Source organism: Pseudorca crassidens, chromosome 16 (genome assembly GCF_039906515.1).
Source record: "Pseudorca crassidens isolate mPseCra1 chromosome 16, mPseCra1.hap1, whole genome shotgun sequence".
NCBI classification, from domain to species: domain Eukaryota; kingdom Metazoa; phylum Chordata; class Mammalia; order Artiodactyla; family Delphinidae; genus Pseudorca; species Pseudorca crassidens.
The window spans coordinates 46,759,388-46,783,740 of record NC_090311.1 but is presented as its reverse complement, the minus strand read 5'-3'; the positions used below and the strand labels follow the sequence as shown (position 1 = coordinate 46,783,740).

The 24,353-nt window shown below is 48.1% G+C and overlaps 1 protein-coding gene across 2 annotated transcripts in view; it reads left to right on the top strand.

Annotated features, from left to right (window-relative positions):
* Positions 1 to 24,353, top strand: part of WDFY4 (WDFY family member 4) — a 280,347-nt gene that overhangs the window by 82,586 nt on the left and 173,408 nt on the right. For both annotated transcript variants that reach the window (XM_067710249.1, XM_067710248.1), the window contains 11 exons: positions 1,599 to 1,813; positions 3,010 to 3,104; positions 4,049 to 4,274; positions 4,697 to 4,773; positions 5,826 to 6,047; positions 6,689 to 6,867; positions 11,767 to 11,998; positions 13,054 to 13,199; positions 14,246 to 14,357; positions 15,066 to 15,256; positions 21,718 to 21,870. In XM_067710249.1, the coding sequence (XP_067566350.1) occupies positions 1,599 to 1,813; positions 3,010 to 3,104; positions 4,049 to 4,274; positions 4,697 to 4,773; positions 5,826 to 6,047; positions 6,689 to 6,867; positions 11,767 to 11,998; positions 13,054 to 13,199; positions 14,246 to 14,357; positions 15,066 to 15,256; positions 21,718 to 21,870 (1,848 nt within the window). The remainder of the gene's footprint in view (positions 1 to 1,598; positions 1,814 to 3,009; positions 3,105 to 4,048; positions 4,275 to 4,696; positions 4,774 to 5,825; positions 6,048 to 6,688; positions 6,868 to 11,766; positions 11,999 to 13,053; positions 13,200 to 14,245; positions 14,358 to 15,065; positions 15,257 to 21,717; positions 21,871 to 24,353) is intronic.

Sequence of the window (24,353 nt, the reverse complement as noted above, 5' to 3'; positions counted from 1 at the left end):
ATGGTGACTCCTGGCTTTACGTTGGTAGACTAAGCTAGACATAATCTACATCACCATAGATCCCTTTTCTTGAAACCAGAGACTAGGGCAAATGTGTGCAATATGAAAAGCAGGCTAGGATCTCCGCTTGGGTTCCCCAAAGTGGAGCCCGAGACAGGGCTACAGGTGCATGGGATTTGTGGAGGGAGGGACTCAGAAGAAGGGAGGTGAGGGAAGTAGAGTGGTGCAGGGGAAGGAGCTGAGTGAGGACATGCTATCAGCTGAAGTCTAGCTTCAGCCTGAGCCTACAGGGTGGGGCTCTCAGCATGAACTGCACCACAGAGGCTGAAGGGCATGGCTTCATTGGCTGTAGTCTGGGGGCGATGTATATGTGTTTGTATTCATGTGTGCACACTTTTATGTATGTGTGTACGTGCATGTATGTGTACATGTACACACGTGTGCATGCATGAACATATATATGGGGGTTACATAGCAGGGCAGCTACAACTTAGGGGAGCTTGACCTCCACAGGAGGGGCAGCTGTGATGGGTACACTAACCTGGAGAAGGACGTCTGGGGGGAGCCCACATAGCCTCCACTGCAGGAAAACTCCATTAAGATCTAACTGGTATCCTGGTCATTTCAGAGAGTCTTATACAAAATAAAAGAAAATGTGGGCAGTCTTAAGAGTTTTTATGAAGAAAATTCCACCCCCCAATTTATATATCCGTGGAGGCTGGGAATTCCAGGGGTTTACCTTTTTATGAAGAAAGGAAGATTGTGAAAACAATGTATTGTATTTGGCTCAATACTGACTGAGCTGATTCTATGCACTTTATCCTATGGGCCTCAAGGACATAAAGATAGTGAAGTGAGTTGAAATCTAGTAGGAGGAAGATAAGAGGCCAGCTGTCTGTGTGTCTGAAGGTGCTTAGCACAGAGAGATGGACAAAGGATGAGGGGTGCAGGGAAGGCTTCCCCGCTGGAGCCGTGACTTCAGGGGCTTGTATGAGCTGGTGTGGTTTGGCACGTGAAGGTGGGGCGGGCTGCAGCTGGGTGGGGCACCTGCTGCAGGCTGGCACTCCCAGGAGGACTCCACCTTCTAGACTGGGGGCGCAAACTCAAACACAGAACTGTTGAGTGAGCGATGCCAGTGGGTAGGGGGTGAGTTGTGGGACCCGCTAGAGGGCATAGCCGCTGCCCAGCTCCCACTGCTTCTTGACAGACACAGGATGGCAAAGCAGCATGACCAGATCTTTCCACCTTTTGAGAGAGGCCACAAGTCTGGACTTCTACGTGGAATCTCCAGGCTTTTAAAAATGTTAGCAATTCAGAAACGGTTTAAACATGGTGCGGGTCAAGCACCACACGTCTCAGGCTGATGCAGCCTCTCGCTTGCCAGTTTGCAGTCTGTTTGAAGCTGTCTACCTGTTTGGCAGCTCCTGTGAGGAGGCCACATCTGAGAGGCCCAGGACAGACGGGGTGCAGTAAGAACAGGCTGTGAGGGCTAGTCTCCTCGCCCCACCACCAACTCAAGGCCTAGTGGGGAGCTTACCAAAGTGGCCCACGAAACATGCCGACCTCCAGGGCTCACTGCTTGCTTTGGTTACTCTTAGCTTTCCGAGGAGATCCAGTGCTCCGTGGCCAGTCACATCCAGTCCCTGGTGAAGTCGGAGAAGAACCGTCAGGTCATGTGTGAGGCGGGCATGCTCAGGACCCTTATGACCTACTGCCACCAGGCGCTGACCACCAGCAGCAGCCCCTTGCACTCGGGGCTCATCAGGATTTTTGAAAAGCTTGCTTCCCAAGCCATTGAACCAGACGTGTTAAGGTACCGCGTGCTGCACGTTAAATGCTGCCAAGCCCCTGGCGGCCATGCGAGTGCACAGTGGGCAGTAAGAGTGCCCCCTCCCCCTCCCCAGCAATGGACACTGCAAGTCCAGGGAGGAGCCTTGGGTCTGCAACGGTGTGAGGCCCGCAGAGCGGACGTAGCCCCTCCCATGGAGCTGATGTTCTCGGGGAGAGGGATCATAAGCAAAGGGTCCTGCAGACAATACAGGACAGTGCTGGATGGGATGCTCAGTTCAGAGTGGGAGCTCTGAGGAGCTGGGAGGACCAAAGTCAGGAGATTGGGTATAAAGAGGGGGACTTCAAGGGAGTGGCAGTGGCTGAGGCCTGTGGCCTGTGCAGTTCACCAGACCAGGTGAAGATACCCTGCTGAGAGGGGTGGAGGCTGTAGGGGCCTGACTGCCATGAGGCTAGACCACAGGGAGGTTAGCTGGTGTGACGGGCCACGACTGGGCTCCCTACAAGGACGGGGACAGAGGCAGCACCGCTGTGTCCTGTGGGGCCTTTGCACTGCAGCCCCTCCATGAAGCCACATGTCTCCTGGAGAGCCACAGCAGGGAGAGAAGATGCACTAGGAGGAGCAGACACAGAAGACAGAAAAGCAGAGGAAAGAAAGGCTCTAGGAGGGAGGTCAGGGGTCTCTTAAGTACTTGTGGCCAGGCCACCCTGCCCTAGACAATGTAGGTGTAGGGAGGGTGGTACCCAGGGCCACAGGCCAGCTGGACCCCTGCTGACACACAGGACCAAGTGCAGAGGGACGAAAGGCAACCCCTCCAGCCAGCAGGCATGGGACCCAGGGGCCAGGCCAGCCTCTTTCCACCTCTAGCTGTGGGGCTGTCAGACAAGGCCACCGTGCTTAGTTCAGCTGATTAGTCAATTCCATTAGAAACTTAAAAACAAAGTATGACAAAGTTATTTTCCAACAAAACCCTTTTCCTCTTAAGGTCCTCACTGGTTAAGTCAAAAGCACTTAAATTCACCAGCTCTCTGGTCTGAGTGCCAGGTCAGGGATGCCCTGTTTCTGTATGGCCTGAGAAAAGGGTTTCCAGGCAGAGAGAGGAAGGCCTGGAGGGGGAGCCAGCGAGCTCTGGGACCTAGGACAGTGCTCAGATGAAGCTGGAGAAAATTTCTGCCTGCAAAATGTTTTCATTTGGTTCTCTTGTTTGTTATGATATTCAGACAGTTTCTAGGCTTTGGAATTGCTCCACCTCCATCGGCTGCAGCGAAAATCCTCCGTTCATCTCACGTACGTGGAGGGGACTGTGGATGCCCAGGTGAGGACAGAGGAAGGAGCAGGGGCAGGATAATGGGATTTAAAAGAGAATATGCATTTCTCGTAAGGGATCCTTTACAACATATGGGAAGCAGACAGATTTAAAAATGATTTTGCCTGCTGCTCAATGGAGCAAATGAGGAAAAAGCAGAAGGATCAGATCAGTGGTCCCCAGATAAAGACCAAATATGGAAGGAGGGAGACCCCTACCCCCATACAAGATGGTGATGATGAGTGTGTACTTGACCCCTTTGGGCCTGGAGCACGGAAACCTTCATGTCACAGCGCGTGCAAGAGTACCCAGCGCTGCCCCTGGGCAGAGGAACAGTGTCAGCTTTCTGCACAGCTCACAGCTCAGGCGGCAGTTAGGAGGTCAGGAGAACAAAGGATTGGCCTGGTACCTGGAAAGATGCTGGTCCAGGGAACCAGCTTGGAGAAAAGAAGGACATGGACATGCTGAATATAAGATTGCATAGGACATTGAGGCAAGGAGGCCCAATTGAAAAGCAAGGATGGAGAGTCAGGCTTGAGCCGGCAGCCAGAGGTGGGAGACAGAGCTTTCGAGGAGACAACCTGTTGTGAAAGAGAGTGTGGAGGCCAGAGAACCAAGACAAAGCCTCCGTGAGCGACGGCCAATGGGGCAAGCCAGTGACAGCAACAGAAAACCTGTATTGGAAAGGGGTGGGGGCCACGACAGAATTAAAGTGAGAAGAAGTTTCTAGGAGGAGCAGGTTGTCACAATAGTTCCGTGTTATCAAAGTCAGCAGAGAGCCCAGGTGGGAGGGCCAGTGGAGGGCCCAGGAGGACACCCTCAGGGTTAGGAACGGCATGGTACTCTGCAGAGCCCTCCTTCGGGGCTGTGGCAGAAATGTGGGGGCTGTTGTCAGAAGAGGGGCAGGAATGGTTTGAGCAAAGACACAGCTCTTCTCCTGCCTGCTGCCCTAGGGTCCCAGGCAGTGACACCAGTGCCTGCTGAGGATCCCCTGGACACCAGCCCTCGCTCCGCAGTCACACAGGCCCGCAGGCCCTCAGGGCCATCCCAGGGCTCAACCACCGCCCTTCAGACAGCACTGAGCCTCATCTCCATGACCTCCCCACGCAACCTGCAGCCTCAGAGGGCAGCCCTGGCTCCATCCTTCGTGGAATTTGACATGTCTGTGGAAGGTTATGGGTATGACAGGCTTTCATATACTTGAAATACACTATTAATTTCCCAGTGCCTTGGGTGAATTATAATATTGATTACAAAAGTGTAGCTCCCATCGTCTCTCACACTCAGCTGTGGAAAATGTCTGGGTCATGGACACCCTGTCTTCTCAGTGGCTTCTTAGAGGCAGTGTCCCCAGCTGTCTTGGGCCAGGACCCTCTCATTCCCCTGGTGTGTCTGCATTCACGTGCAGTGTGGACTGCCCTCCCCTCTAGCCTCCAGAGCAGATTCCTTTCTTAGGGTCATGGCGCCAGCATCAGCTGCTTTCTGTCCTCGGGGCCTCATGGTCTAGGAGGGAGTGAGGCCCCTGCAGAAGGACAGAGGGGGAAACCTCACGCCAGAGGTTGGCTTGCGGTTCAATGATCTGAGACACTTTCCTGTTCCAGCTGTTTGTTTATTCCAACCCTGTCTACGGTGATGGGAACCAGCACTGAATACTCGGTCTCTGGAGGGATTGGGACAGGTAGGTGCTTCCCTGGGGGTTTAGCTTGCTGGGGTCCCCTCCCTGACCTGGGAGGAAGTCCTTGGGGAGCCTTGATTTCAGATTTCTACTTGGCATTTCCAGAAGGCGTGAGTCTTCCTCTTGGTCCCGCTTGTCCCGTTGGTCATGCCTGCCTTGGGGCAGGGGTGTCCTGTTCACTGTGCATCCCAAGGGCCCAGCCCATGGCTCTGCACAGAGCGGGGGCTCTGTTAGCACTGATGGGCTCGGTGGGTGAGTTGGTGGCTGAGCCTGACTTTGATGCATTTTGTCAGTGATTGACAGAGGCTGAAATGGACACCTCACCCCACCTTACGGCTCTCTCTAGAGAAGAATATGAGTTCTTTGCTGATGGCCATCCAGTCTTTGGCTCACGTGGGGATCGACTGGGCCTTGGCGTGCTTTGTACAGTGCTGCACTCAGCTGAAAACCAGGCACCCCTTGTTAGGAGAGCCAGGGTCTGGGTTTCTATGGGAGGGTAGGTGCTCAGGAGCTATTACATTTATGGCCCATCGGCGCAGGGTTCCAAGCCTGATTCTGCCCATTCGGTGAGGGCAGTGGGCCCTGCCTGTTCCACCAACCCTGTTACAAGGTGGGAGGGCATGGGTTTCCCTAGAGTGGAATATTCCCCAGGCAAGGCTTAGCCAAGCTAGGCCGGGGTCCTCTGCCCCATGTAGCACATGGCCTGGCTTTAGACCAGCTGACCTGTGGGCCCCATGATGACGGATCTCAGGGGTGTGTCACGTCTCCGCCCCCTTGGCAAGGCAGAATGGAATAATAGGTGGGCCAGCATTGGAGAGAGGCTTCGAGGATCTAGGTTCAAGTCCTGGAGGGAATGTGACTTACTGCTGCACGTATGAATAAGGAGACAAGAGCATCCTCCTGCGTGGGGTCGTTGTAAAATAGGTGTGAGTCGGGTGGGGCACAGTGCTAGCACACAGTAGGGCCACCCCTGAGCTGAGTCAGAGCCACAGTGAGTCTAGACAGGCTTCCGCAGCAGGACAAAGCCTAAGGGCGTGCTTGTGTTCTGACCCCAGGCGCTGCCAGGTCCTTCCCTCCGCCAGGGGGCCTGACCTTTTCCTGCTGGTTCCTGATCAGCAGGCACAGCTCAGTCACGGAGGGCCACCCGCTGCGCTTCCTGACCGTGGTACGCCACCTGGCCAGGACCGAGCAGCCCTTCGTCTGCTTCTCCGTCAGCCTCTGCCCGGAAGACCTCTCCTTGGTTGTGTCTACAGAAGAGAAAGAGCTTCAGCCCCTGGGTAAGGTTTCACCCACCCTCGGGAGAAGTGGGGCTGAGTCAGCAGCTCTTGGCCCAAGAGCCAGGGGGACCGGGCCTCCCTCAGTTGTACAGGTGGCTGGTCCTGGCTCTGCCTCAGAGAGCTCAGCTCGGCTCTCCAAGCTCACCTGCCAGCGATGGCCTGAACTGGCCTGAGATGGCCAAGGCCAGGGTATTATGGCTACGCCTGTCCTTGTGTGCCCCGTTTCATAGTGAGACATTGACACTGGAAGGCCCAGGGTTTGGCCTGGCATCCTTTACACACAGCACAGCTGCCTAGGCTCCTTCCCTCGCAGGTATTTGCCACCCTATGTGCATCACTGTGGAGGCAGCAGTCTAGTGAGGGGTAGACCCTGCAGCCTGACTCCTGGGCTTGAACTCTGGCTCTGCAACCTTAGGCAAGTTACCTAACCTCTTTGTGCCTCAGGATGGTAACATGGAAATCACGATAGTACCTACCTCAGTGCCTGGCACAGAGCACGAGCTCCAGCAATGACAGCTGCTGTTGTCAATATTCTGTGGCGGGGGGACTCGGCATTGGCTCCATGGGCACAAGGCCCGCTTCTGCTGGGTTGCTGCTCTCTGACACTGCAGGCGTGGTCTGGTGTTTGTGTTCTCTTCCAGATGTCATGGAACCTGAGGGTGACCCTGAGCCTTCTGCGGGACGCCAGCTTCGGGTCAGGTGTGGCCAGATGCTGGCCTGTGCTCAGTGGCACCACCTGGCTGTGGTTGTCACCAAGGAGATGAAAAGGAATTGTACTGTTTCCACCTATCTGGATGGGCAGGTCGTCGGCTCAGCCAAGGTAAGGTGCTTTTCCTCAGTTGTACTTGCCCCATGGCCATGCCCCCCTGCCACACCACCCTAGAGTGGCCTCAGTTCTTTGCTTTCTTTTGGCAGCAGCGTTGGTATCTAATGAAACCCCCTTGCTGTCCAGAACACCTGGCTGAGCTCAGGCATAAAAAGAACATCTTTAGATGATGGTCACACAACCAGGGCAGAAACTAAAACATGGAAATGAGAATAGTCATGACAGTTACGGTTATAGGAATAATCACAAGAGCATAGAAATCTCCAGAATGAACAGAACAAGGCTTCTCACATCTTAAGGTCTGAATTCCTCAGGGGGGTCTGAGCAGGACCCAAGGTTCTACCTTTCTAAGACGCTCTTTGGTGAATCTAATGCAGCCAGTCTGCATGCTACACTTAGCAGCAAGACACAAGGACTTGCAAAGACACCAACATGTCTTGCCAGATTTAGAGCAGGAATGATGAGGAAAGGACGGTCCCCTGCTTAGAGAAGGTAATAGAATGTGAACACACAGCTGGAGGAAGCGTCTCCTCACTGTCATTTAGAGACACCTGAGGTCCTAGGGCATAAGGGAGAGGAAGCTGGGAGATGAAGACTGGCAGGCGTGCTCCAGCGACCACTGTCAGAGGTCCCCAAAGAAGCCAGAGACAGAAGGACCCAGAAGACCACAGAGGGCAGGTGCAGCCAGATTTTCACCCAGGTTCCAGAGGCAGCATCTCAACCTAGGCTACGTTCTTGAATCTTTTGGGAAGTCTTTTAAAAGTTCTCTTGCATAGGCTATACCCCAGATTAAATACAGCAGAATGTCTGTGAGTGGGGTAATTTGGTGATGTTGTCAGAGTTTCCCAAGTGATTCCAATATTAAGCCAGAATGGAGAACTTGAGGTTAATAGGGTTTCCCATTTCAGTAGTTTGACATTTGGGGCCCGATCATTCTTTGCTGTGGGGTCCTATTCTGTGTATATTAGAACACTTAGCAGCATCTGTGCCCCACCAAAGCTGCTATAGCATCTCCTTCTGCCCAGCTGTGACCACCAAAAATGTCTCTAGATATTTCCAAATGTCTTGGTGGGGGAGGGCAAAACTGCCCAGGTTGAGAATCATTAGGTTAGAACAACCTAAATTCTGTGGAACCTGAAGATGAAATTGATGCTATCTTCTGGTAAATGTCTTATCAAAAAAAGCAGTGGTAACCAGAAAGATTCACCAGGAGCATGACAAAGGTCCTTCAAAACATAAAGTTAACTTTTTTCTTAAATCATTAACAATTCCTTCCCTCCCTCCCTTCCTTCCCTCATTAAATATTTATTGGACGCCTACTAGGTGTTAGGAATTGCCCATGCCTACCAGCCAGATACCTCCAGGAGCATGCATATAGTACAAAACAAGAGTTACATTTATTAAGCTTGCTGTAGCAAGAGACTCCTTACCCCATTGGGTAATAAGGACTTAGGAGGAGCTAATAGGATTTGGGCTCATTTTAGGTGAGTTTTTGGGAGGGTTCGAAGAAGTGGAGGTCAGTCTGTTCTGACTTGGGTGCTGTCAGAAAGGCAATTTGGTGTCTGTGTATGTTCAGAACTTTTTTTCAGGAGGTAGGAGGAATGGGGCAGGGCTTGAGCTGTCAGTGGAGAAGGAGCAGTGGTCACTCAACGTTAGCCAGGATGGAAAGTGTGGTCACATTTGTGGTTTCCCAGTGTCTTTGTTTTTCATCTGTTTAGGCATAATTACAGAGTGGACTAGTTTTGGTCCTCTTTCACAGAATATGTCGGCATTCTCTCTTGTTTCATAGAATAGGTTGCGTTCTGTGAACTAGATCATGTACCTTGAGGCTAAGAGGCTTGTCCTATTGCTATTTGGAACTCGCTTGCACCTAGCACAGGACTGGCATACAGAAAGCATGCAATAAACACTTGATGAATTGCACTGAATTTATAGCCGCAAGGAGTAACGTGGACCGGCTGATGGTATTGTTTAGTGAATTGGTACATGGACGAACATCCAACCCCGTGGGACCAGCTAAACCAGATTCAGTCAGCAGGGAGGTTGGAAGTGGTATGATGCTATGGGAATATGCCAAAATAGGCCATGGAGAATGGCCAAGGGCCAAGTCTGACAGAGTTGACTTTCCAAGATGATTTCGACAAGTCCGGTCAGAATCAGCAAGTGAAATTTAATCGGGATAAACATAAAGGTCTGTGTTTAGACGCAGGTGACAGTTGGGCAAGAACAAAATGGGCTTTGGTTGGGGATAACCTAGTGAAAGAGCTGTTCTCAAATGTTAGAGCCTTTGCTTTTATTTCCAAGGGAAGTCAAGTTCAGCTGTGAAAGGTGGGGAGTGTGTTAACAGCTTGAATTGAGCAAAATGATTTGGGAGCAATCGGAGACATCTTATGCCTATAAATCAATCTGAATAGTGCAGGGAGTATACACGGTAGGAATCTGAGAAGAAGGGGACAGGTGGATTGGGGGGTGGGGCACCTTTGTCAGGTGGGAGAAAAAGTCTCTGCCTACAAGGACGGGAAAGGGGAGAGAGAGCACAGTAGACCTCACTCTAGGTAGGCTTGACAGCTTGGAAAAACTTGGTTTGTTTTTATTTGAAAGTCTTATTTAATTGGTAGGGATAAAAAGAATATTTCTGAAATTATATAACCTCTTATTTAAAAAATATGTATTTATATACATAGTCATGTATAATTTTGTAGTCGTTATAAAAATAATATAAACACATTTTGAAATAACTGAAAAATAAAGATTACCTACATTCCTTCTACCTTACCATCATTTTTAGTTTCTTTCAGTTTTTATTCCTTTAATAAAATAGTTGTGACTTTATTGTATAAAACATTTTATATACTACTTAGTTAACACTATCATTTTAAAATGTTTTATCTGCATGGGCTATGAAACTATTTTTTTGAATTTCTGATAATCTGTTAACTATTTCTTTTATCGAAATTTTTGAGAAAATTTTTGAGAAAATTGTAGGCTAACATTTAGTGGTAAGAAAGAGATTGACCAAGTACCACTGGTGGCACAGTGGTTGAGAGTCCGCCTGCCGATGCAGGGGACACGGGTTTGTGCCCCAGTCCGGGAAGATCCCACATGCCGCGGAGCAGCTAGGCCCGTGAGCCATGGCCGCGGAGCCTGTGCTCCGCAACGGGAGAGGCCACAACAGTGAGAGGCCCACGTACCGCAAAAAAAAAAAAAAAGAAAGAAAGAAAGAAAGAAATCTTGTGTACCTTTCATCCAGTTTACTCCAATGGTAATATCTTGCAAAACTATAGAATATCACAGCCAAGATATTGACATTGATACAATCTGCTAATTCATTCAGATTTCCCCAGTTTTACTTGTACTCGTGTGTGTGTATTTAGTTCCATACAATTTTATCACATTTGTATGTTCTTGCATCCACTGCTCCCACCAAGATACAGAACATTTCCATCACCACAAGGGTCTCTTTTGTTGTATTTTTATAACTACCACCACCACCCACCCACACCCCCTCCCAATCCCTGTCCCTAAACTTGGCAACCAGTGAGCTAAAATGTTGTCATTTAAAAGATGTGGTTATATCTATGGAATCATACAGTATGTGATATTTAGGATTAGATTTGTATTCAGCGTAATTCTCTGGAAATTTATCTTAGTTGTTGTATGTGTCAGTAGTTCATCCCTTTTTTATTGCTGAATAGCATTCCATACACTCAGATATGGATACGTAACCATTCACCCATTGAAGGACGTTGGATGTGTTCCCAGTTTTGGGATGTTACAAATAAAGCTGCTATGTACATTTACGTACAGCTTTTTGTGTGAGCTTAAGTCTTCATTCCTCTGGGTTAAATACCTAAGAGTCTAATTGCTGGGTCCTATGGTAAGTGCATGTTTAGTTTTATAAGAAGCTGCCAGAATATTTTTCCATGGTGACTGTGCCATTTTCCATCCCCACCAGCAATGGATGAGTCGTCCCGTTTCTCTGCATCTGGTGATGTCACTCTTTTTTAATTAGCCATTCTGATAGGTGTGTAGTGATGATATCTCTTGTTTTTAGTTTGCATTTCCTTAATGGCTAATGAGATTGAACATCCTCTCATGCGCTTATTTGCAACTTGTATATCCTCTTTAGTGATGTCTTATGCACGTGTTTCACTCATTTTCTAATTGGATTGTTGGTTTTTTACTGTTGAATTTTAAGAGTTTATCTAAATATGTTAGATACCCGTCCTTTGTTAGATACGTAATTTGTAAATAATTTCTCCTAATCTATAGCTTGCTTTTCATCCTCTTTCATATGGGATTTTGCAGAGCAAAAAAGTATTTAATCTTCTTGTGAGCAGTTACAGTTTCTGCATGTTCTTTGTTAGTGTATAGAATGCAGTCGATCTGTGTGTGTTGATCATGTATCCTGTTACCTTGCTGACCTCAGGTGTTAGTTCTAGGAAGTATCTTTTTTTTTGGTAGATTCTTCGGAATTTTCTACATGGACATACCATCTGCAAATAGAGACAGTTTTATTTCTTCCTTTCCAGCCTGTAATTATTTCTAGTACGTAAAACTTAACTAAGGTACCAATATTGGACATTTAAGTTCTTTGTGAAATGAGTGGGAAGAAAAAGATGAACCTTTTAGTGGCACTTTATAGCTCTTATCAAATTTGTTTCCAAAGGCACAGTGTCAGTTTTTTACTCCCACCAGCATTTTATAAACTGTTTTGTGCACTGTTTCTCAGCTTTGAGAGTTATCTTTGTAATGTTTTTAGATAAAACAAGTTTTCACTTTGAGAGAAGAAGAAGGTACATCATTTTATATTTTATGTGTTTGTTTGATTAATTCTGAGGTTAAACACCTCCCATCTACATCACCCCCCCCCCAACCTTTTTATGTTAACAGATGTTGTACATTCAGGCCTTACCAGGACCATTCCTTTCAATGGATCCATCTTCATTTGTGGATGTTTATGGATATATTGCTACCCCTCAAGTTTGGAAACAAAAGTCATTATTAATATGGCGTCTGGGCCCTGCGTACCTCTTCGAAGAAGCCATCTCAATGGAAACTCTGGAAGTTATTAACAAACTTGGTCCAAGATACTGTGGTAACTTCCAAGCTGTGCATGCCCAAGGTATGGGGTGTTTTGATTTATAATGATCTTGCCGATACTATTTTTTAAATGGCCATTCAGTTATTTATAGCTTATTTATAAAGAATAAACTCAGCACAGGCCAGTCATTAGGGAAAACCTCTGTAATTGGATCATTACATATTTACAATCCAATAGAAAATGTCAGAAAAGGAAATGACAATCTCCTTTAGATTTCAGTTCCAACACACATGATGGAGGAAAGTGGGTGGGTAATACCATCAGCAAACAAAGGGGGAAGCGAGTGAGATAAATCAGTTACATTCCTTTTAATGAAGAAGCTTTTTAACTAAAGTATACTGTTGTCTTCAATTATTAAACAGGCAGACAAAACACCCACATTTTCATTATTGATTGTTGGCTGTTCAAGCAGGGAGCATAGCTCTCTGTGCTCTGTCAAGTCAACGGGGTCAGCTCCCATCTGGGAAGAATGATAAATGAATCTATGTATGGAAGACTTCGTGCCTGGTGAAGGGCGATTGAGTGCCCTGGAGTGTTTCTGTCTCCAGGCTCCATGTCTTCTTTGATCTTCATTTCCTCTGGCAAAGGGCACTGGCCAGAACAATGTGAGGAGGTCAGGTCCAGAGCCGAAGTTTCATCAACTCTCTGTTCACACCATGCTTCTCAAGTGCCACATGTGGCTCTCCTTGACTCAGCGACCTGGGCACTCATGCCAAAGGATGTGTTTACCATGTACATGCAGCTCATTGAAACCCTTAGGGCTTTCGGCCCAGCATTTTGGGAGCGAGGTTACATTCTCGATAGGTGTCTCAAGCTTTAGTAATTTCATACTTGGAATGCCTCTATTTTTATAGTAGGGTTAATATTGTGAGATTTCTCTACAGTTTTCTATGTGTCAGAAATCACAGGTAGGGGCAAAACATGTAATATATAACATACAATGTAACAACATATAGCAACTACAAACATTCCTCAGTGATGACTTCGCCATGTAGCAGTAGATACTTACTCTTCTGAGGCTTAATTTCCTACTCAGTAAAGTAAGAATAGAAATAACTGAAGATGTGTTATTTTAGGAGAGGCCCCTTGTACGGAAGTGATGCCCCTGGTTGCAGAGGAAAGGGTTTCCTTTGGCCTTCATATAGCCAGCTCCTCCATCACCAGCGTTGCAGACATCAGAAACGCATACAATGAGGTGGACAGCCGCCTGATTGCCAAAGAGGTATGCCCTCTAACTTCACCTGCTGCTCCGTTTTGGAATCACGATCTCATGGCTTCCTTCAGTTTTCAGTGATTAAGTGAATACTAATTCACATTTGTGCGTGTGTAGACAGTTACACACAGGCGTGCTTCCCACTTCATTTGTTAAAATATTTCATGACGCCCGCGCATTCGCATCCCACCAGACTAAACCTCTTATTTCTGAGAAGAAAGTAGGTGTTCTTCGTTTTCCTTGGTAGAGCAAGAACAAATGGAATATTTATAAAGCCTCTGTAACACTGGGAACACTACTGAGCTTCCCTTTTCTGGGTGCTACTAACCCCCCAACATTGCAGAATATTCTTTGAATCACTGTGTTTATGCAAACAACAAACTTGCAAAACAGCAAGCAGACATGCTTATAGATGAAGATGCCATTAGACTTCCTGTTTCCTAATTCCTGCATAAAGAGCTCTATTGCTTACTGCTGATGAATTCGGGCTGATTTGTTTACGTTCTCTCCACCCTCACAGACAGAAGGCCCCTTCCCTTTACTGAGACGGCAGGATCAGGGGTTAAGTCCTGTTGAGCACCACAGCTGTGCCTTACCAGCACAGAACCTTCTGCTGGAGGAGACCAGGGTCCCTGTCTTCCTGGCCGTCTCAGACTGGGGATGCCAGGGCTTGCAGAGCCGGATGACCCTAGATCGGGAAGGAGGCAGCTCTGGCCTTCACAGCACCGTTCCACCTCCAGTGTCCTCAGGTCCCTCCTGCTCTCATCAGCTCCTCACTGTGAGCATTTGTTTACACTAGTGAGCATGCGGGACACTGGTGGCGCAGTTGTATAACCGAAGTTGCTCCCTTATGATTAAGCCAGAGCCTGGGAGGCAGGACAGGGGAACCTGAATTTTGGCTTCAGTCCCTCTGACGTCGGTTCAGTTATTATTCATTCACTGACTTACACTTACGGAGTGCCAGGCCTGTGGGTGCCTGCCCTCCAGGAGCTCATGAACAAGACCTCCTCCTTCCCAGGAAGGTTTCTTGGATTAATTGTTACCAATTTCTCTAGATGAACATTTCATCCCGCAACAATGCCACGCCTGTGTTCTTGCTAAGAAATTGTGCTAGTCACCTCTCGGGCTCTCTTCGAACCATTGGAGCCGTGGCCATAGGCCAATTAGGTATGAACTTTTACTGCTATTTGGGAAGAAGGGTTGTGGCCGTCATCGCTTGTGCAGCCTGGAATTCTGGAGCGGCAGGCAGGACTGAGAGGGCTGAGGAGCTGGAACAGTGAGGGCGAGAGTTGGGAGTTAATCTCACCAGAGAGTTAGCCTCCCTGCAGAGGTCAGTTCACTTTGCTGCAGCTGACAACGGGTCGTGAACTCGCTACTAACGGGGCTGGCGTCTGTGCACAATGGAGTGAGTACAGTGGGGCCTCTGAGCAGAGGCAGTGCTTGTGGTTGTTTGGGTGAAAACAACAGCCAGCGACTGTTGGTTGCCTTGCAATCAGGCAGGAGCAAAGCCATGAACTGATGCAGGGGTCCAACGTTGCAGATCTAGAGGGCAGACAAGAACCAGAAGTTGTCAGAGCAGCCAGCAAACTGAGGCTCAGAGGGCAACTGGCTCATCCGGCACTCTGGACTGAGACGGAGGCTGGAGGTCTGAAATCCCTTGGGCTGTTTCAGCCTTCTGTGACCCAGAAAGGACTCAGCACAGGATTTCTCATTGACCTAAAAGTTTCAAAGCCCCTCCTTTTCCTCCCAGCCTGTCCTGTGCACAGGCCCCTGCCCTGAGTGGATGGTGCTCCTGACAGCTCTTGCATGGTGCCGCGGGAACTTCCACTGCAGTGAAGCTGTAGTATACTCAGGAATGCCCTTTGTCCCACACAGGGGTAAGGGTGTTCCACTCCAGCCCTGCTGCCAGTAGCCTGGACTTCATCGGTGGCCCTGCCATCCTCCTGGGCCTCATTTCCTTAGCAACGGATGACCACACCTTGTACGCGGCCGTGAAAGTCCTGCACTCGGTCCTGACCAGCAATGTCATGTGTGATCGCCTGATGCAGCTCATCTGTGGGTACCAGGTAATCCCACCCTCACATCTGAGCCTGCAGTGCCCCCCCTTCAGGGAGCTGGCATCCCCGAGGAACAGGGAGGAGGCTTGCTGGCCCAAGTGGACATTCCCACTAGCATGACTTTTGGAGAAGGGAAACTGAAGGTCCCTGGGTCCTAAGACCAGTGTCACCAGAGCAGAGTGCCAGGTGACAGCCAGCCAGAGAGGGACTCTGATCAGGATGGGGATGCTCACCTGTCTGCAGCTGCCGGCACCTTTCACTGATGAATTCAGGAATCATTTGTGATCCCCCCACTTCGCATCTAGCATGATGGCTAAGAGCCTAGACCATAGAACTAGAATGCTGCGTTTGAATTGAGCCTCTGCCTAACTTACTACTTAACCTTGCCTGAGTCCTGAGTTATTAACCCTCTCTGTCTTGGTTTCTCTACCTGCACGATATGATCTGTCATATCTCCTGTATCTATCATATCTCCTGTATCATGAGGACTAGATGATTTAATACAAGTGAAGGGCTTAGAATTATGTCTGGCCCAGAGTAAGTGCCCTAGAAATGTTGGCCATCTTTAGTTCTTAATCTCTCTGTGCTTCAGTTCTCCTCTGTGTAAAATGGGAATAATAGCAACACCTATTTTGTAGAATTGTGATAACTGAGTTAATATATGCTGAGTGCTTAGACATGTGCCTGCTCAGAGTAACTGCCGTGTGTGTGCACTGTGATTGTTATTGCTATTTACTGTTCATAATGTCAGATGAGTTGTAGACACTGTCCTTCAGGAATGCCCTGCCTGGCTGGGAAGCAGCCAAGAAAGGACTCATGCAGGGCAGGAATAGGGTCAAGGCCTAGACAAGGTCACTGGGGCACAGAGGCTGCAGTTTCCTCCTGGGCACAGTGGGGGCAGGGGGAGGGCCTCCCTGTCTCTTCGGCCCCCGAGTCAGGGTCTGAGAAGAAAGCTGTATGGTGTCACGTCAGGCACACCCCCTCTCACCTGGACTGCTGTGCCACAGCCAGACAGCAGCCCCTTCCTCCTGCCTCTCCCTCAAGGTCCACTGATGCCAGTCACAGTTCTACATTATAGACCTGATGACACCTCTGCCTCGTGCAAACCCTTCAGACACGTCCGGTCGTTGATACAATATCCCAACTCCTAAAGGCCTTTCTAACTGGCTACCAACCTGGCCTTCCAGCCCCACCTCCCACCCGGCCAGCGTTTCATACCCTACACTCCTGTGTCCTCAAATCCCGTGTGGTCATGGATCACTAAACACATAGTGTGACGCTGTGTTCCTGTGCCCATGGTTTGTTGATCATTTTTCCCAGGCACATTCCTCTTGTTTTCCCAGGTGGAGCTCCAGTGGCAAGGGGGACATCTCCCTTGACCCCTGCACTGCCCGTGTGGTCGTCTCCCAGCCTCTGTGGCACTGTGTGTATGCCCAGGTCTAACTGCTCTCATGCAGTGCTGTGATAATCACTCTGCTCATCTCCATCAGACTGTAATGGTCTAAAGCACTGGGCTTTTCTTGTTCTTTGCCAGTGTATTACTGAGACCAGAAAGACTCAGTAAATATCTGGGGAATAAATGAATGTGTGTGGCCAGATTTATATCAAAATGCAAGTATTGAGGCTCCTGGTATATAACAGTTTTCTCTGATTATATTGTTAAAGGCAGTAGTAGTGGGATTTGTCCCAGTTCAGCACATGGATATCTGCTCTGGCTAGGGATTTTAATAATTACTGTGAGCATTTCTAAAAAGGCCCAAAGCAGTTCCTGCTCTCGTGGGTAGACCTAGAAGGATAAAATAAGACGAATACCAGAATAATTTCAGTACAAATCAAATGCAACAAGTGTCCGAGATTCTCTTCCAGAGCTACCACAGTCTCCGTGACCCAGTGGTTACCCTCCATCTTCCCAGAACCCTGGAGCTCCTAAGAGCTGGGCCCTGTTGTGTTCGCCGTTGTCTCCTCGCTGCCCACTGCAGGGCCCGGCACGTCGTGAGTTCTCAGTGAGCGCTTGTCGCATGAATGAAGTGCTTTGGGAGCGTTAATGTGCTCCAGGGCTGCCGAGGTGGCCGCGTCACACTTGGTAGAGGAGTCACAAAGAGCTTCTTTAAAAAGAAAGGGGATCGGAGAAGGTCTAGAGGACTGGACTGGCTGAGCTTTTCAGAAAGAGATGGTAGAGGCAAAAAGTGGCCCTTGAATGGAATCTGTTTACTCAACACATATTGACTGAGCACCTCCTAAGAGCCAGGCAGTGTCAGTCTAGGGATACAGATGAATAAATGGGTTTAGTCCCTCCCTCCGTGGAAATTTCTGTCTGACTCAGTCTGTTTAGGCTGCTATAAAAGATACCATAGATGGGGTGGCTTAACAGCCACAGAAATTTATTTCTCAGAGTGCTATAGAGTGAGAAATCCAAGACCACGGTGCTGGCAGATTCGGTGTCTGGTGAGGACCTACTTCCTGTTTCATAGACAACCATCTTTCTGCTGTGTCCTCACATGGCAGAAAAGATGAAGGAGCTCTCAGGGGTCTATTTTATAAGGATACTAATCCCACTCACGAGAGCTCCATCCTTATGACCTAATCATCTCCCAAAGGCCCTGCCTCCTAATACCATCATACGGGCAATTAGGTTTCAATATATAAATTTTGAGGCGATACAGTCAGCCTACAACATTGTCTAATGAGGTAGAGAGAAAAATATTATCACGAGACAAGGACTCCCAAATAGTTTGAGTAAAGAACCCATCAGATTCAGAGATTCGTTGTACTTTTTAATGTGAAGGCAGAAGAAAAAATTTTAAAACTCTTATGGCTTACAATAGAAATATTTCAAAAATTTATGTATTTAGGGAAAGAGATAGTGGTAGAGAGGTGGGAAATGGCAGGTTTGAGTAAAGAAACAAGATTATTATTACTATTTTTTGCCTTCCCTGACTACTCTTTATAAAACAGAACCCTCATCTCTTTCTAGACACATTTTCTTGCTTTGTTTCTTCCTAATGTGCATGCCTGTTTGGCATGTTGTATATGTACTTGTTGCCATGTTTGTGGTCTGTTTTGCCCCTAGACACAAGCCCCATGAGGACAGGACTGGGTTTGCTTGTTCATTGTTGCATCCTAAGAGCACATGGTAGACAGTAAGTGTTCAGTAATGATTTTTGGAATGAATCAGTGAATGAAAACAAGGGTCTTCAATTAACTGGCTGGCTCAGGAGTGGATTTAATCATTTTTTAGACGTTTACTCTGTATTTATCTGTTGGTTTGCTGATTGGAGAGCATAACCCTTCCTATCTGTTATTTCTATCAAACTTATTTATCATCCTCTTGTCAGACTAGGTGACATCCAGCCAAGTTTTATAAGATGGATTTTCATAACATGGTAAAGATGGAGGATGGTGTTCTAGATTAACATTATGAACACTTAAGGGATCCAAGATGGGTTCCTCGACATGGCTGGGAGGAAAGTACAATTGCAGGCAGGTGCACAGCCTAGATGGAGATGGAGGGAAGGGTCAGAGCCCTGCCACTCCAAGGAGCATGGATCTTATCTCAGAGGTGATGAGTAACCATTCATAGGCTTAGAACAGGGAAGTGGAATGAATGATGCTTTAGAATGACATTTGACATCTGTGTGGAAGATGGTTTGAAGGGTCAAGATCGGAGACTGGATAGAATCCAACATGATGTGAGACTGCATCCCGGATCTGGGGAGACTTGGAGTCTTTGTGAGCAGTCTTGGCACGTAGCATATGAAAACAGCCAGTGCTGTGCACCCAGAGTGCTGCCGACAGGAAGGAATAAGACATTTGGGACATGCTAAGTGTGAGGTGACTGTGAGACATCAAAGGTAAAATATCAGGTGGGATACCCAGCTCTGGAGTTCAGAAGGGCGTGCTTGGTGGGAGGTATAGATGTGAGAGTCATCAGTAGCATCATGATGGTATTTAATCTAAGGAAATTGATGAAATAGCCAAAGAAAAGGAGTAGTGAAAGGAGAGAAGAGGACAAAGGAGGAAGCAGTGAGGAACTAACCAGGTAGAGCTTGGAAATATGATGAAAACCCAACAAGGGAGGTTGAGAGGGAAGAAGGAAGAGAAAACAAAGAAATGCTTTGTCAAAGAATTTGAAAAATAAAGTGTTTTGAGAAGGTGGGCATAGTCAAACAATGCTAGATGCTGATAAATAATGCAGCAAACTAAGGACAGAGAAGTCCCTGTTGGACTTGGCACCTGGGAATCACTAGTGACCTTTCTAAGGCAGGTGGGCAGGAAGAGGCAGCAACCAGCAGAAGGGGGTTGAGAAGAGAATGTGAAGTGAGGATGTGGAGCCTGAGTGTGTTGATAGTGCTTTCTATTTTTTAAATTTTTTAAAATCTTTGGCTGTGTTGGGTCCTCGTTGCTGTGCAACGGGCTTTCTCTAGTTGTGGCGGGCGGGGGCTACTCTTTGTAGCAGTGCGAGGGCTTCTCATTGTGGTGGCTTCTCTTGTTGCGGAGCACGAGCTCTAGGCACGCGAGCTTCAGTAGTTGCAGCACGCCACGAGGGCTCAGTAGTTGTGGCGCTCGGGCTCTAGGGTGTTCAGGCTTCAGCAGTTGTGGCTTGCAGGCTTAGTTGCTCCACAGCCTGTGGGATCTTCCCAGACCAGAGCTCGAACCCGTGTCCCCTGCATTGGTAGGCAGATTCTTAACCACTGCACCGCCAGAGAAGTCCGATAGTGCTTTCAAGAAGTTCACCTACAAAGAAGAGTAGAGAAATGGGGCCCAAACTAGAGGGATTAGGATTCAAGAGAAGGTTATCTTTAAAAGGAGAACTACTAGGGCATATTTGTCAGGAAGAAAGTGACAGAAGAGAGAAGGATGGATGAAGCTAGGAGAGAAGAGCTATCCCAAGGAGCAGGCGAGGGGTGGGTCCCAGAGGCCAGGTGAAGAGAAACCCTGCTTGTGACAGGAAGGAATGCAGTGCAGGCATTTGTGGATCTGATGGTGGGGACATGAGAGTGTTCACGTCTGATGGGTTCTAAATTCTCAGCTGTGTACTGAGTCAGGTGGTGGAGGGGAGGGAGGCTGAAGGAGAGAGGAGAAGAGATGAGATCACCATCTTTAGGATGAGGAAAGCCAGCTTACTAAAAAAAGAGTTGGACTGCCAGGCCAAATTGAGTACTAATTTGACATTTGACACTATTAATGTAAAGTGAAACCAGTCAGCCTGAGTGACTTTTCTCAAGCAGCTTTCAGCCATCCTAATTATGTCCTGGTTGGGGAGTGGGGATATGCTGAAGAAGTGACTGGAACAGTCTGAAAAGATATTATTTTCTGATTACAATTGTCTCAGTCAGTTTGGGCTGCTATGACAGAATACTATAGACTGGGTGGCTTATAAACAACAGAAATTAATTATCTCACAGTTCTGGAGACTGGGAAGTCCAAGATCAGGGTGCCAGCATGGTCAGGTTGAGTGAGGACTCCCTTCCGGATTGCAGATGGCCAACTTCTCATTGTATCCTCACATGGCAGAGTAGAGAGAGGAAGAAAGCTCCCTTGTGCTCTTATAAGGGCACTAATCCCATCTGTGAGGGCTCCACCCTCATGACCTCTTCTAATGCTAATTATATCCCAAAAGACCTGTCTCCAAATAGCATCATATTGGGGAATAGGGTTTCAACGTGAATTTGGGGAGGAACAGATATTCAGTTCATAACAACAAGTGAGACTTCCTAATGACACACTGGAAGAGCGTGTCTGAGAGGACAGGGAGAAGGGTGGACTGTGTCAGATACAGGCGTAGGGAATTGAGCTGTGGATGAGCTGAGCTGAGAATCCAGATGAAGTTGATGAGAACCCAGATGCAAGTGGATGGCGGGTCAGCCTGACTTTTGTGTGGCTGAGGTCAACAGAGACATGAGGCTAGGTGAGGTCCATCTCATTAGTCTCTGAGATGAGTGTGGGCCACTGGGATCCCAGTGCCTCCAACTCGGTATGGATGCTTGCGTGTTGCCAGTTTCCCAGGGCCTGGCACAGCAGAATGGCACGTCTGTTGGCAGCAGCCTGAAGTGAAGCTGATGTAATTGGGTTCGTGGGCCGGTGATGGCTTCCTAGTGATATAGCAACATCTGTAGGATGGGTATGAATGTAGGATTCAGTAAAGGAAAATGAGAAGAATACTCAGAAATGTAGAAAGAAACCAGGAGAAGGTGGCAGTCTGGAAATGTGTAAGATTCAGGAAGGAGCCGGGGGCCCACAGTGAGAGGTGAAGCCTCAAGTACAGAAAAGCAGACACTGGTGGGGAAGCAGCTACAGAAGTTGGTATATGTTTTCCTTCTGATAACAAGGGAATGGAAGAGGTAGCACCAGAGAGCGGAGCGCTTTCAGCCTGGGCTGACCAAAGGTGCTGGTAGGAACAAGTGGGTGAGGGAGAAAGAGTGGTGACGATGCATTCATGAGTAAACTGCTTTGTGTTTTAACCTTTGCAGATAATGGCGTTTCTCCTGAGGAAAAAGACCTCTTTCCTAAACCATCGCATTTTTCAGCTGATCCTGTCTGTTGCCGGCACCGCAGAACTGGGCTTTGGGTCCTCTGCTATCACCAACATTGGTGTCTTCCAGCACATCCTCTGCAATTTCGAGGTAAACTGGAGAGACTGGTCACTAGCCCTAAAGGAACAGGTGTGTGATGGTACAGAAAGCCTGGAGCTTTCTCTAAACCCAGCAGGTCAGCTTCCTTGATGGTCAAGATGGTAGTGAGAGAGAAAACTGACAAGGCTTTGGATCTCAGAGGCCTTGTGTAATAATTAACTCCTACCACCAATGGGCTGTGTGGCCTCGGGCACGTCTCTTGACTTCTCTGAGTTTCAGTCTTCTCATGTGTGAAAGGGAGACCATCTCCTCTCCCTCACAGGCTGGAGTGGGAGCCAAATCAGATAGTATCTGGAAAAGGATTTTAAAAGTGTAAGCTTCCATATATAAGACGGATTTTAAAACATACCAGTTCCGTTGGATGGTGCCTTGCTGGTTATAAATGTTCCTTTAAAGGGATGAGTGAGAGATGCTGAGGGCACACCTGAGGCTGAGTGAGGAGTCCTGCACAGACCTTTGGGTGGAGAGATCCATTCCCGAAGCATTGTTTACTGAGTGCCCACTGGGGTCGGGCGCTGGTGTGTTCTGGAGACATGGTGATAACCATGATGAGGCCCTGTACGCAACGATGGGGCCCAGGACACCACAGAGGTGGTGCTACAGTGTGCTGGGTGCCGGTGAGGGAGGCACAGGGCATCTGGGGAGTGGAAGGAGAGGACAGTCAGCTCAGCAGATCCGGGCTCTGGGGCTGAGTTTGACAGAATGTGTTCAATGGGGGAGTATTTCAGGTGGAGTGGATGCTATTTGCTCACGTGTGGGGGTGAGAGCAACCGTGGGGATTTGAGAGCAGGGGGCTTGGGGCACCTGTGGGGATGTTGTTGCAGGTAGAGGTGAGGCTGGAGGGGGAGGGAGAGAAGACAGCGGGGGATGGTAAGCTGCAGGGCGCACACTTTAGCCGGTACACACTGCAGTCCATGGAAGTATTTTAAAAACTGTTTATTTTAATTAAAAAATAATATGTGCTTGTTATAGAATATTTTAAACTACAGAAAAATGGAAGAAAAACTCTGAGACCCAGACGACTGTTGTTAACTTTGAATGCATCCCTTTTTTTGTACTTTTTATGCATAATATATGTATTTTTTAAAAATCATAGTCATGATCATAGTGTAGGTATTATTTCTCCCAGCTTCTTTCATGAGCTAATCTTGATACCAGAACCAAAAAAGGATAGTATGGGAAATGAAAAAGTACAGGTCAATCTTACTCATAAATAAAAGCTACAAAAAACCTAAATGAAATACTATCTAATTGGACCAGGCCAGGATGAACACCCAGACCTGGATCTGCAGATAGATGCAAGGCTTGTGGGGGAATCCAGCAAGGCCTGCGATATGGGCTTCCTGTGCACAACGGGGAAGCAGATATGCACAAATGGCTTTACCACCCTGGCAAACAAGACAGCATGCCTTGGCAGCACTGCTGCCCCTTCCGAAATGCTGCGGCCGTGCTCGGGCAGCTTGGCTCCACATCGTTGCCATCAGCCCAGCCCAGGAATGACCCATGCAGGAGCCCACCAGGCTCCCACTGCCTGTTCCTCCCTGAATAAACTTACCCCTCAGCTGAGCCAGTGCTTTTTCACTGCGGTTAAGAAAATAGGCAACCAATAAAAACAAGCAAAAAGATGCTAAAAAAACCACACTAAAACAAAATGAAATGAAATAAAAATTTTAAAAGATCGGGAGGAGAGAGTTTCAAAAAGAAGAAGAGTTTCCCCAGTGTCTGCCTACATCAGGTGAAGTAAGGGCAGGGCTGTGTGGGTTGTGTTTGGAGGTCACTGACGGGCCCAGTGAAGAGTAAATGGTGGGGTCAGACATGAGGTGAAGAGCGGGGAGGAGGCGGGAAGGAGACAGTCAGTGGGCTTTTGAAGAAGAAAAAGAGAGAGAAGAAAATAGATGGAGGAGCGTTTCAGAACTTAGGTAGGAGACTTGAGCAGTGAAAAGGGGGTGGTTAAAATACCAGTGTGAGAATCAAACTGACAGGACAAGTCCTTCAAGGAAAGGGAGGGTTTGGAGACCGGAGAGTGGGTTACGGGAGAAGGTGCGTGATCCTTGATGCTGGGTGTGCAGCAGGGAGGGGCAGGAAGTTGAGAAGCTGGAAGGGACAGGAAGTCGAAGTCATGCGTGTCTTAGGCTTGTGGTCTCAGAAGAGGCCACCTCTTTCTGAGAGTGAGGTGGTCCCAGGGGTGGGGAGAGAACAGAATTTGATATTCGAACAAATTTAAGCCAGACATCTCAATGCAGTCTCTCGTACAGGGGTTATGTGACACAGGATGACAACCGCAGGATTCAGTTATGCATGTTTCCCAAAATTCAGACAGTTGGTATTATATAAAATAATTTCTAAAACAGCTAGGCAGCCTCAAATGTGCTGTGGCAACGTCTTATTGTTCTAAAGCTCTGGAAAAGGGAACGGGGGGAGGGGTATTGTTTCATGGGAAGGGTAAGGGGTACCACAGGGTTCCTGTCTTACTT